The 10,308-nt window shown below is 49.8% G+C and overlaps 1 protein-coding gene across 11 annotated transcripts in view; it reads right to left on the reverse strand.

Annotated features, from left to right (window-relative positions):
• Window positions 1-9,157, reverse strand: part of NPAS3 (neuronal PAS domain protein 3) — an 867,326-nt gene extending 858,169 nt beyond the window's left edge. For 5 of the 11 annotated variants that reach the window (XM_031001970.3, XM_031001971.3, XM_031001969.3 and 2 more), the window contains exon 1: window positions 4,183-4,952. In XM_031001970.3, coding sequence (XP_030857830.2) covers window positions 4,183-4,232 — 50 coding nt within the window. In that variant the 5' untranslated portion in view covers window positions 4,233-4,952. Of the gene's footprint in view, window positions 1-4,182; window positions 4,953-8,534 lie in introns of those variants that run through there. The other 6 variants (XM_055361314.2, XM_063697703.1, XM_055361312.2 and 3 more) reach the window with 5 other exon arrangements.
• Between the last annotated feature and the right edge of the window lie 1,151 nt (window positions 9,158-10,308).

A 10,308-nucleotide genomic window follows, 5' to 3' on the forward strand; every position in this document is an offset into this window, starting at 1 on the left:
TAAGTATTCTGGCCTTCTCATAAAATAGCTATATTATAGTATAGGGGCAGCCATTGGGTAGAAGAATTACAGGGGAAGATCAAAATTCATATGACTAAAATTATCAAACCGCTCCAATTTCTGGATTATATTTGAAGTACAGTATAAGTCTTACCAATTGATTGCTGAGATATTAATTACACATCACTTTTAGCCATATTTTTAAGACTATATAAAGACACAGAAACCAAAACCTTACTAATAACACTACTAGGTGAAAACACCTCATGTAACTTAAAAAAAAAAAAAGTATCGAATAATGTTGAATTCAAGTTTGCTCATTTGCTCACTGTAAGGAATCAAATCTAGTGACTGGCATATTGCACATGTGGAGTAGTTATATGTCTTTCAATTCATAAATCAGAAATTGGAAATCTGAAAAGATGTTGTAATGTGGGAGGGTCTTACATAATAAAGGTCATTATAACTCCTGGCTCTGGAGCTATACGATCTAATATCCTCTCTGGTGGATCATGATATGCCCATGCATTACAGTTCTTGTTGACAGTCTGTTGCCTTGGAAATATTTCATTATTTCAGTTTTTCCATTTGTAGACCCTTGGCCTTGTGATATGAAGGCCATCCTATTTCATATTTTCGATTATCATTTAAGCAATCTTGTGGAGCTATTTATATATATAAGCAAGTGTTAGACAATGCATATAATCATTTATCACCCCTATTTAAGCTTATACTGTAGATAGAAATACCTCCAAAAACCGGTCTCCACCACCTTTACTTTTTAAACCAAAAGCCTTGTGCTACTGGGATATGCTTTGCAAATCCGCATGGGCATATCACATGCTTGACACTTCTCTCTGTCTAATTTTCTTGGTTATACATCCACATAGTAGAAAAACTTTGTGGTGGTGCTATATAATTTGCAGTCTATTGGCGTTTAAAGAAAATCAAACAAGTTTATGTACACAAGGTTTTCAACTTGTTCTTTCAGGCTCTAAAGAGACACTTTCTGTATATATAATTCAGAGAAATGTAAGGAGCACTAAATAGTAACCAAAGACATTATCAAGAACGAGCTTATTTTTCTGAAATTTACATTACAAACATTACTATAAGGAAATGACTTTGGTACTGTATTACTATACACAGGTTAGACATTTCATAAATAAATGAGACAATTCAAAAGATATATTTTTCTCTGTAAGTTTCAGATTACTAATATATTTGAAAAGCAGTAAAGAATAAACTGTCCATAAATGCCTCTGTGAAACCAATGGTTTTGAAAACATTTTTTTAAATAAATAGGAGGATACCATTTAAAACATATCCACAGAAAGTCATCTTTTATAAACATATTTGTGTTCAACTGCTACAAGGAAATACTTGTTAACCAACAAGTTCTAGGCACAATGTGCAAATAAAGGTGGAATTACTCACTTACTTGAAGCAAGTATGAAAAACAGCCCCCTCCTAAACAAATCATCTGATTTCCCATTTCTCATTACAAAGCCAAATCAACTTACATGTGTAATGTTTACACTTAAAAGTGTTAAGAGCATTTAAAACCCTGACAACAAAGTGAACCCTTGGGGCATAAAACAACTGTTTGGATAAGGGACCAAGTTTGCGGTTGTTGCCTTTTGAAAGGCTTAGTTTATAACTCCTTCCTTCCTATCTTCTACAGTGCTCCTGCCCCCCACCCCGCTGTTATTACTCCTCCTTCTCCATACAGGTTAAACCTTCTCAGATCCAACCTTTAAAATGACAGCATCCAAGCTGAACAAGAAGATGCTATTAAAGGGCATTAAATTAAATACAGTATATCCTCCTACAACTTCAATCAGAATTTCAGACCAAGTGTTATTTAGTTCAGCTCTCAAGTGGAGCAGAATAACAAATCGCACACTTTGATTTACCTTCTTCGAATGCCAAATGGAGACAGGTGATAAAGAACGCACTCATGCACAGGCTATGAAGTTTCCCCTAGAAATTAATTCTATCTCCGAGATTCTTATCTCAGAGAAATTCCTAAAATGGCACACGAATAGGCCTTTGCTAGAGAGATTACTGGGGCCATCCCAGTAAACATATTTATTAACAACAGAACTGGGAAGAAGGAAGGAAGGAAGGAAGGAAGGAAGGAAGGAAGGAAGGAAGGAAGGAAGGAAGGAGGGAGGGAGGGAGGGAGGGAGGGAGGGAGGGAGGAGGGGAGGGGAAGGAGGGGGGAGGGGAAGGAGGGAAGAGGGGAGGGAGGAGGGGAGGGGAGGGAGGGAGGGAGGAGGGGAGGGGAGGGAGGGAGGAGGGAAGGGGAGGGGAGGGGAGGGGAGGGGGAAGAAAACCAATTATAAACCTCTGATTTCAAAAAGTATTCATCTTCATGTTAGATAAAAAATAATTTTTAAAATCCTTGCACAATGCTCTGAGAAATTATTTTTTCTACTACAAGAGTAAAGTGTGAATTCTTCATTAACCACTGATACTTCTTAAGAAGTAAATACTCATTTTAGCTGTATGAGTTGTCAGATTTTCTACAGTTTGGGAGCAATAGTTAATGCTATACACATTTAACATCTTTAAAAACTGGATTATGTATGATTTACTCTCTGATATATGATGTTTACAAAATCATCTAGAGTTCAGAATTAGTCAATTATGTATCTACTTAACAAAAGTATTTCCTTAATCCTGACAATTCTGCCTTCCCTATCGTATGAAAGAAATAAGCAACAGTACAATAGAAGCCTTTTAAATGAATGGATGTCTGAATATCTCCTTATCGTCTTCTGATGTAAGCTATAGGTTAAATATTATGTTGCATCAAAAATAAAACTATGTTATAATAATTAAATCTTGCAACTAAGCACATCCTTTGTCTTCTTTTCAAGTTCACTTAAGCCTGTGAGGAAAATCAACGCGCCTGCTGCGGGTGGGGGTGCATATATCTTACTGTATTTGTTTTCCTCATGAATCAATGGGTGACGTTTCATACTTCCTACTGCGCCTTTCCTCTTCGGAGACAGAAAGAGATACCCACTTTGCTCAAACCAATAGGCTATATGCAATTAATGTCATTAACGTTGCCAATTCATAGTAAATAGGATTCCAAAGAAAGTAGGCTGGGTGGACAGCAGGAGGGAAAACCACGTTGGTGGTGACGGGGAGGGGGTGCTGAGTTACTCTGAAAATCTATCAATGCTACTCACGTAGGACAGTTACGGGTATTTTGAACACAAACTCCCTTTCCCTGTGGCTGTACTAGTTTAACTAACTTCAAATAGACATGCTCGACTGAGCCCCTTGCTTGGATATGCAATTCTCACCAGGAACTTTTTAAAACACAGATCCCCAAACAGTAACTAACGGGGCATAGATGCTCCAACTGCTGACACATTTTGGATCTCGCTGTTTGTTTGCTTATTTGGATTTGAGGGTTTTCTTCTTTATTTTTCTTTTTCCTTTGGGAGGGGTATGGAGAGGAGGGAAAGATGAGAGCGGAGGGCAGAGCGGGAGACCCACAAGTTGCCGAGCGGAGGGCGCAGCCCGGGAGGCAGGGAGGCGGCGGCCGCGCTCCTCTGGGCTCGGCCCGGCCTAGCTGCTCGCGCGGAGACGGAGCCGGCCCCTCCGCGACACATTCCGGGCCTGGCGCGAGCTCCGCGCTCCCCGCCCCCGGCCTCCTCCTCCTGCTCCTCGCCTCCTCCCCCTGCTCGCCGCCTTCCCTCCCCCTCCCCAGCCTCATTCCCTTCCTCGAGAGCAGCTGCTAGGGGACCTGCGGCGGCCCCGGGGATCCCCGGCCCCCCACCCTCGCTGCTGCTCCCGTCACACGGCAGCGCCTTCGCATCTCTGTTTGTTTCTTTTTCTTTTTCTCTTTTCTGTTTCTTTCTTCTTTTTTTTTTTTTTTTTTTTTTTTGTCAGCGAGTCACTCTATTCGCCGAGCCGAGGAGGTGCGACTGCTCAGAGAGCCCGGCCGCCGCCAGAGCCTCTCGCTGCCGCAGCCGCCGCGGGGACAATGCGCGGGGCCCCGGGCGAGCGCTGCGCCCAGACGAGGTCCCCGCGGGCTCGCGGCCCAGGAGGCGGGCGGGCGGCGGAGAGGGGCCCTCGGCGGCGGAGGCGGCGGCGGCGGCGGCGGCGGCGGCGGCGGGAGCAGCGGCCCGGCGGCAGGTTCAATAAACAGAAAAGTGTTACCGTTCTCGCCTGGAAGGATCCTGCTGAAAGCTGGGCTTGGTGGGCGCCATCTTCCTGCTATTTTTTTTCCTCTCTTACTTTTTGCCTCTCTCCCCCCTCCCGGGTGGGGGGCGTGGGCGGGCGGGGGTGTGCGTGTGCGTGGGGTGGCGGGAGAGTGCGGCCGTGCGCGGCGCTCTGGGCTGCCCGGCGGGCGGCGGCCGGGGCCGTGGCCGTGGCCGTGGCGGCGGCGGCGGCGGCGGCGGCGGCGGCGGCCGTGCTGCTGAGGTGGGGAGGCTACGGAAAAGTAGTGGGGCCGGAGCCTCGCCGGCGGCCGGCCGTCCCCTCGCGCCGCCGGTGCTCCCAGCCGTGGGTCGCCGCTTCCGCCGCCGCCTGCGCCTTCTCCTCCCGCTGCTTGCCCGGCGCCGCCGCCGTCCATGCGCCGCAGAGCGCCCGCGGCCCGGGCCGCCCCGGCTCCCGAGGCATGCCCGGCGCGGAGACAGGCGACCGGCGGCGGCGGCGGCGGAGGAGGAGGAGGGGGAGGCGGCGGCGGCGGGGGGAGGCGGCCGCGCGGTCCCGCGGGCAGCCCGGCCCAGGGCCCCGCCGCCTCCGGGTTCTCACCCCCGCGCCGCCATCCGCCCCCGCCCCCGCCCCCCTTCACCCCTTTCTACCACCCGGAGCGGCCCGGTGGCAGGTGGGGCGCACACCCTCCCGGCGGGGGGCGCGGGGTCTAGGCCGGGAGGAGCGGGGAGGGGGAGGACACGCGGGGGGTTCCAGCTTGACCGCTGTGAAAGTATTTCTGGGCATTTTCCAGCTGCTTTGCTCCAGAGCGCTTTCTCGTATGCAGACACACACCTCCCCCCGCTTCTCTCTCTCTCTCTCTCTCTCTCTCTCACTCTCTTTCTCTTTCTCGTTGGGGGACTGGGAGGCTCGGCTGCCAGCGCAACAACGCCACTCAGTTGCAGTTTCAAACACTTCCCTTCTCTGGAGTATTGCAGCCAGGAGGAAAGAAAGAAACAGAAAAAGGAACTGGGAAGCCACAGGAGCGAGCTGGGGCAGGACACAGTCCCGGGAGCTCCTTGGGGGCAGCGGAAATCAATACGGATGGGGGGTGCGCTGGCCCAAGCAGATGGGCCCAAGAGCCCCGTGGGCGGTGCAGCAGCAGCACAAGCACCTTGTGGCTCTGGCGCTCTCAGCAGCATTCCCAAAGCCGGAGCATCTGCATCAGTCACGGACGTACAGGAGTGCAGACCCCAGGGTTCACAGGTGAATCCCCGCGCGTTTAAACTCACATACAGAAGCCCCTCCCGACTCGGGTCCCGGGACTTGGGACCGGACTGCCACCCTCTGGGATCTAGCCCGGCCGCACCCCGGTTTGACAGTTCAGCAAGGCCTAGAGAAAGGCTGGCTACTCAGTGCAGGGCCCGGGCTAGAATCCTGTTACCTGGGTAGACCCTGGTCAGAGCGTTTTCTCCACTAAACCAATCAGAAGCGTGTGGACAGCTTTTTACGCAGAGACTTGGGTCAGTCATGTGTCAACCAGGCAAGTAGAAAGGACTCCCAAAGCATTTCCACTTTGAATGAATGAAAGCGCCTGATGGAAAACATCAGTCCTGTGTGAGGTTCTGCATTTGACTTTAAACTTAAGAAAAAAATAAAGACCTGAAAAGGGGTCCTCCATTCGGTCTCTACGACTCCAGTAAAGTAGGGCTGGGAGTTGGAAACTTCCAACGGAACACATTAATGTTTTTCGTGGTAGAGGTGTTTAATCTGCATGATGGTGTTTAAGTTCTCTTTGGAGTACACTCTACAGGTAGGAGAGAATGAGAAATGAACTGGAGTGGAGAGTGTTATGGACAAGATATACATGGGCTGGCAGAGAAGGGAAAAAGTTGCCAGTTCAAAGTTTTGGCTCCAGGACACCCAGTCCAGGGGGTTTCTGCCCGAAGATGACAAATGAGAGAAGCTTGTAGTCTCCCAAGAGGCCACTCTTTGCTTGAAAAACCCCCCACTCCTGTCACTCCCGCGGCGGACTCCTCAAAAGTACTTAAAAATAATTTTTTGGTAAAATGATATGTCACCATTCACTTAACAAACAAATCCAGATGGAAACAAATCCAAGCGGAAACTAAGTCTGTCCTTCAGAACCCCACAATCCTGTTGAGGTGCCAGAGGACAGGGGACTCCTGACTCAGACCCTACCTCCAACACCTGCCAATGACCTTGACCTACACGGCTCACTCTCTGCCCCCCTCCCCCTATTTTGACTAAAAGACAGTAACAGGTGTCATCATGTCTTAGTAACAAAATCAAAGAAGGCTACATTTTTCACAGCTATCATCTTCTCTTCTGCCAATATAACATAAAAATCGAATGAGGGAATAATACACCCCAAAGGCTAAAGTTTAGAGATGCTAGGAAAAAAAAAAAAAAAAAAAAAAAAAAAAAAAAAGCCTTAGTCTTTAGAACTGCAGTGGGATTCAGAGACTTCATAAGGTGCCCAAATTCAAAGTTGAAAGTGGAAAGCACCAGTGCAGCTCTCAGTGCTGAGGTGGCAGACTGTAGGGGACTGCCCCTGGTGCTCCTGCCTTGAGGGAAAATTCTCTCTGAAGTGATCTTTATGGTAAAGGATAACAACACTCAGAGCAAACCTGATGGCAGAAAATTCCTAATCCCCCACCCTTTTTTGCCCAATTTATATGGTATAAGTTAGCTCAAGTTCCCGGAGGTCCCTGAAATCTTCCAAAGGCCATCTGACATTTCTGACCCTTGACTCCCTACTTCACAGACCATACTATTGTGACCATTGCCTGCACTTCCTAGTTAAAGTGACCGCCAGATACTATTATCATTTAAATGTTGTATAAGTGACCAAAAAAACATACCTGAACCATGAAAAGGAAAAATCTAATTCTTTTCTAGTCTTTCATGTTTGAAAGAGTCCCAGATCTTTTGTATTAAAGATTCCTGTAATCACTGAAGTAAAACAAGACTAAAATAATTTAAATCAAAAATCCCTTTGACAAGGAATAGCCCCTTTTTGAGTTATTTTCCAAACTCTTTAAAAAAAAAAAACTTCAGACAGTACACAGAGCATATAATGAAGTCTTCTACAGAATATTTGGAATACTGGACATCAACTTGGAAAACACTCAGTGTGTTATGCAAAATCTGCTCTGGTCACTGGGCCATTGCTTGGAAGGCACAAAATATGGCAGTGATAGATTATCTTAACCTTTTCAGTTTAAATACTGTTGGTTCAAATCAAAGGCTCTCAAATCAATGAAGTTTGAAATACAAGGTAAAAATAGGAACTGTTATTTGAATTATGCATTGTGTATATTTTAAGTTAAATGCCATTGGCAAATCTCTCAGATGTTTAATCATGTGCAATCTGGGAAACACAAATATTTAATTTCACACTTTCATGTGTTCTTTTTTCTTCCATCTTTTATAAAACCAAGCCCCACAAATGGGGAGTTTACCTTTCATAGTACATTGTTAGTTTTTCTCAGCGCATTTTCGTGGATTACATTTTCAGTAAAATCTTGGAACATCAAAAGTTGTCCTTCAGGAAAAACTTCAGGGTTCTAAAGCTGTTGGTAGTGGTAAATTGCTTTCCCTTTCTTTCCTTATTGAATCAAATTACTATTTCAATGTCAAATACATAATTTTTAAGAAAAATCTATAAATACGTTTAAGAGAACTACAAATAATACTTTAAAACTTCCTTCTCACCACCTAGCCTGACTTTGTAAAATTTGCTTCCTAACTTGTATCCCTGAATCTTAGGCATTTGCATTATAATGCGTTTAAGATGAATACTTAACAGCGCCGAAGAGACTCGGATTTCATGCTGTATTTCCCTGTAGTAACAGGTGACATGATAACACTATTATGTAGAATTGCAAGTCTACAGCTACACGTGAAAATCGTTCCTATTCTGTTTGGAAACAAATGATCAATCAGCCTCCAGTGATCAATTGCCCCCCTAGCTGTCCGTCTGCGCGGGTCCGCATCCGGCTGAGGCATTGAGAAAATTCCACTGGAAAGGGATGAGGATCCTAAACTTTGCAAAAGCACCTTGTGCGGCGTCTCAGACTTCGCTGCAACTCCTCCGCTACTCGGGGCTGAGGCTCTGGATTTGGGGCCAGGCAAAGGGCAAAGGATGATTTCACTTCGCCAGCGCACTGGAGTGCTTTTCAATCCACCAAAGTGAAGTGTGTTTTTCTTCCTCATCTGTAGAACGAGGGGCAGGCAAAGTGAGCCCTGGCAATGTGCATGTGTGTTGTAAGACACAAAACAGGAGGCAAAGTGAGTCCCACCCCAGCACCCCGGGGCGGGGGCACTATCCCAGCCCAGGCGGGACTACTCACCGCTGCTGGTAGGAGGTGATGCCCTGGACGTTCTGCGGGGTGCCGTTGGCCGCGGCGCCGGCCCTCCCCATGCCCGCGCCGGCCGGCACCCCCGCGGCCGCCCCGCCGGCCGCCGCGGCCGTCACCTGCACGCTGAAATCCGGAAAGATTCGGATCATCGCCGCGGCTTCGGCCCCCCGGCGCGGCGGCTCTGGGCTCGGGCTGGCGGGGGCTCGGGCTCGGGCTCGGGCGGCGGCAGCAGCAGCAGCGCGAGCAGCGGCGGCGGCAGCAGCGGAGCCAGGCACCAGCCTGCAATCCCATTAGTGAGCCGCGGCCACTGTGCGCGGCGGAGAGGCGCTTTGATGTGCGCGCAGCGGGCTGGGGTGGGGGGGTGCCGCAAGCGCGAGGAGGAGGTGCGGGGGGCGTGCGAGGGACTTGCAAACAGCAAAACGTGTCAGGGTGGGGCCTTTTTTCCCATTTGGGGGGCGGCGGTGCTCCCCCCTCTTTCCAGGATGTTGCTCTCACTGGCTGCTCCGGCTGCGCCGCGCGAGCCCAGCTGAGGGAAGAAGGGGAGGGGGTGGCGGAGGAAGGATGCACTGGGAGGCTTGGCGAGGACTTGGCCGGTGCAAGGGAATGACCGGCAGCGGAGGGTGCGTTTCTTTCCCGCCCCCCTCTACACACACACACACACACACACACACACACACACACGCCGCGCACTTCCGACCCAAAGTGCAAGACTCAGGCGCGCTCTCTCTCTCCTCCTTTCTCTAGAGAAATAACCACCATCCAGGCAAGCTCGCGCCTCCCGCGGCTTCCAGCAACCTGGAAGCCAGCCCGCGTGTGCAGGAATGGGGGCGTAGAGCCTCCCTTCCTGGCCGGAACCCCTTTCTGCCCGTCTTATGCACATCAGGCAGCGCGAGGGCTGCCAAGCGCAAGTTGGGCTCCTCGAGAACTTGATACTTATCGAGGAGGGATGATGTGCAAAGACGGAGAGAAAAAAAGAAGCCGCTTTTGTGCAATGGAGAGTTTGTTCTCCTTATAAGAATGGGCCCTTCCCGCTGCTGGTGGGCGGGTGGGTTGGTCCTGGACAAACTTGTGAGGTGAGGTCCGGCTAGAGGGATCCGGTTGTGCCCCGATGACCCACCTCTATACGCCCCTTTCGACCGATGAAACGAATAAATTAGCAGCCACCACTGAGACGAACTCTGCAAATTCCAACCACCAGGGAAACAAAAAGAGAAAACACGTGCATTTATTTCCTCGCGTCTCTCAGTTACTTCTCCACACTATTACATCAATGTTTCTTTAAGGGGTGAGGAGGGATGCCTGTGGTTTGGGTGAGCCTTTTTAAGTGACGACTTGCATTCCAACTCGGCTAGTGGGTGGGGGCAGTGGGAGTTGATCGTTTCCCCTACCCCCTGACCAGGACCCCCGTTGTCCCACTTCCTCCTCTTTCTTCCGGCTGGCGAGCCTGGAGTGGAGTTGCGGGCGGTGGGCTCAGCCTCCTTCGGGATGCAGGGCTTCAGCTCCCCTCATCTTGCGCGCGCCACCCTCGCCCCCTTTGCTGGTGCGGCTGGTGCTTGCCCCTTCTCGTCCTTTTCTCCTTCCCACTCCCTGCGCGCCAAGGCCTGGGCCCCGCAGCCGCAGCCAGGGGACGAGTGGCCGCCTTGCCTTCCGCAGAAACCCAAGTTGGGATCGGCGAAGCGTGGTGACCGCGGCCGCGCCACCCCAGCCCTCGGCCAATAGCGCCTCGCCCGGAGAGGCACCTGCTTAACCCTTTGAGCCTAGGGCG

The sequence above is a fragment of the Gorilla gorilla genome, chromosome 15 (assembly GCF_029281585.2).
Source record: "Gorilla gorilla gorilla isolate KB3781 chromosome 15, NHGRI_mGorGor1-v2.1_pri, whole genome shotgun sequence".
Taxonomy (NCBI): Eukaryota; Metazoa; Chordata; class Mammalia; order Primates; family Hominidae; genus Gorilla; species Gorilla gorilla.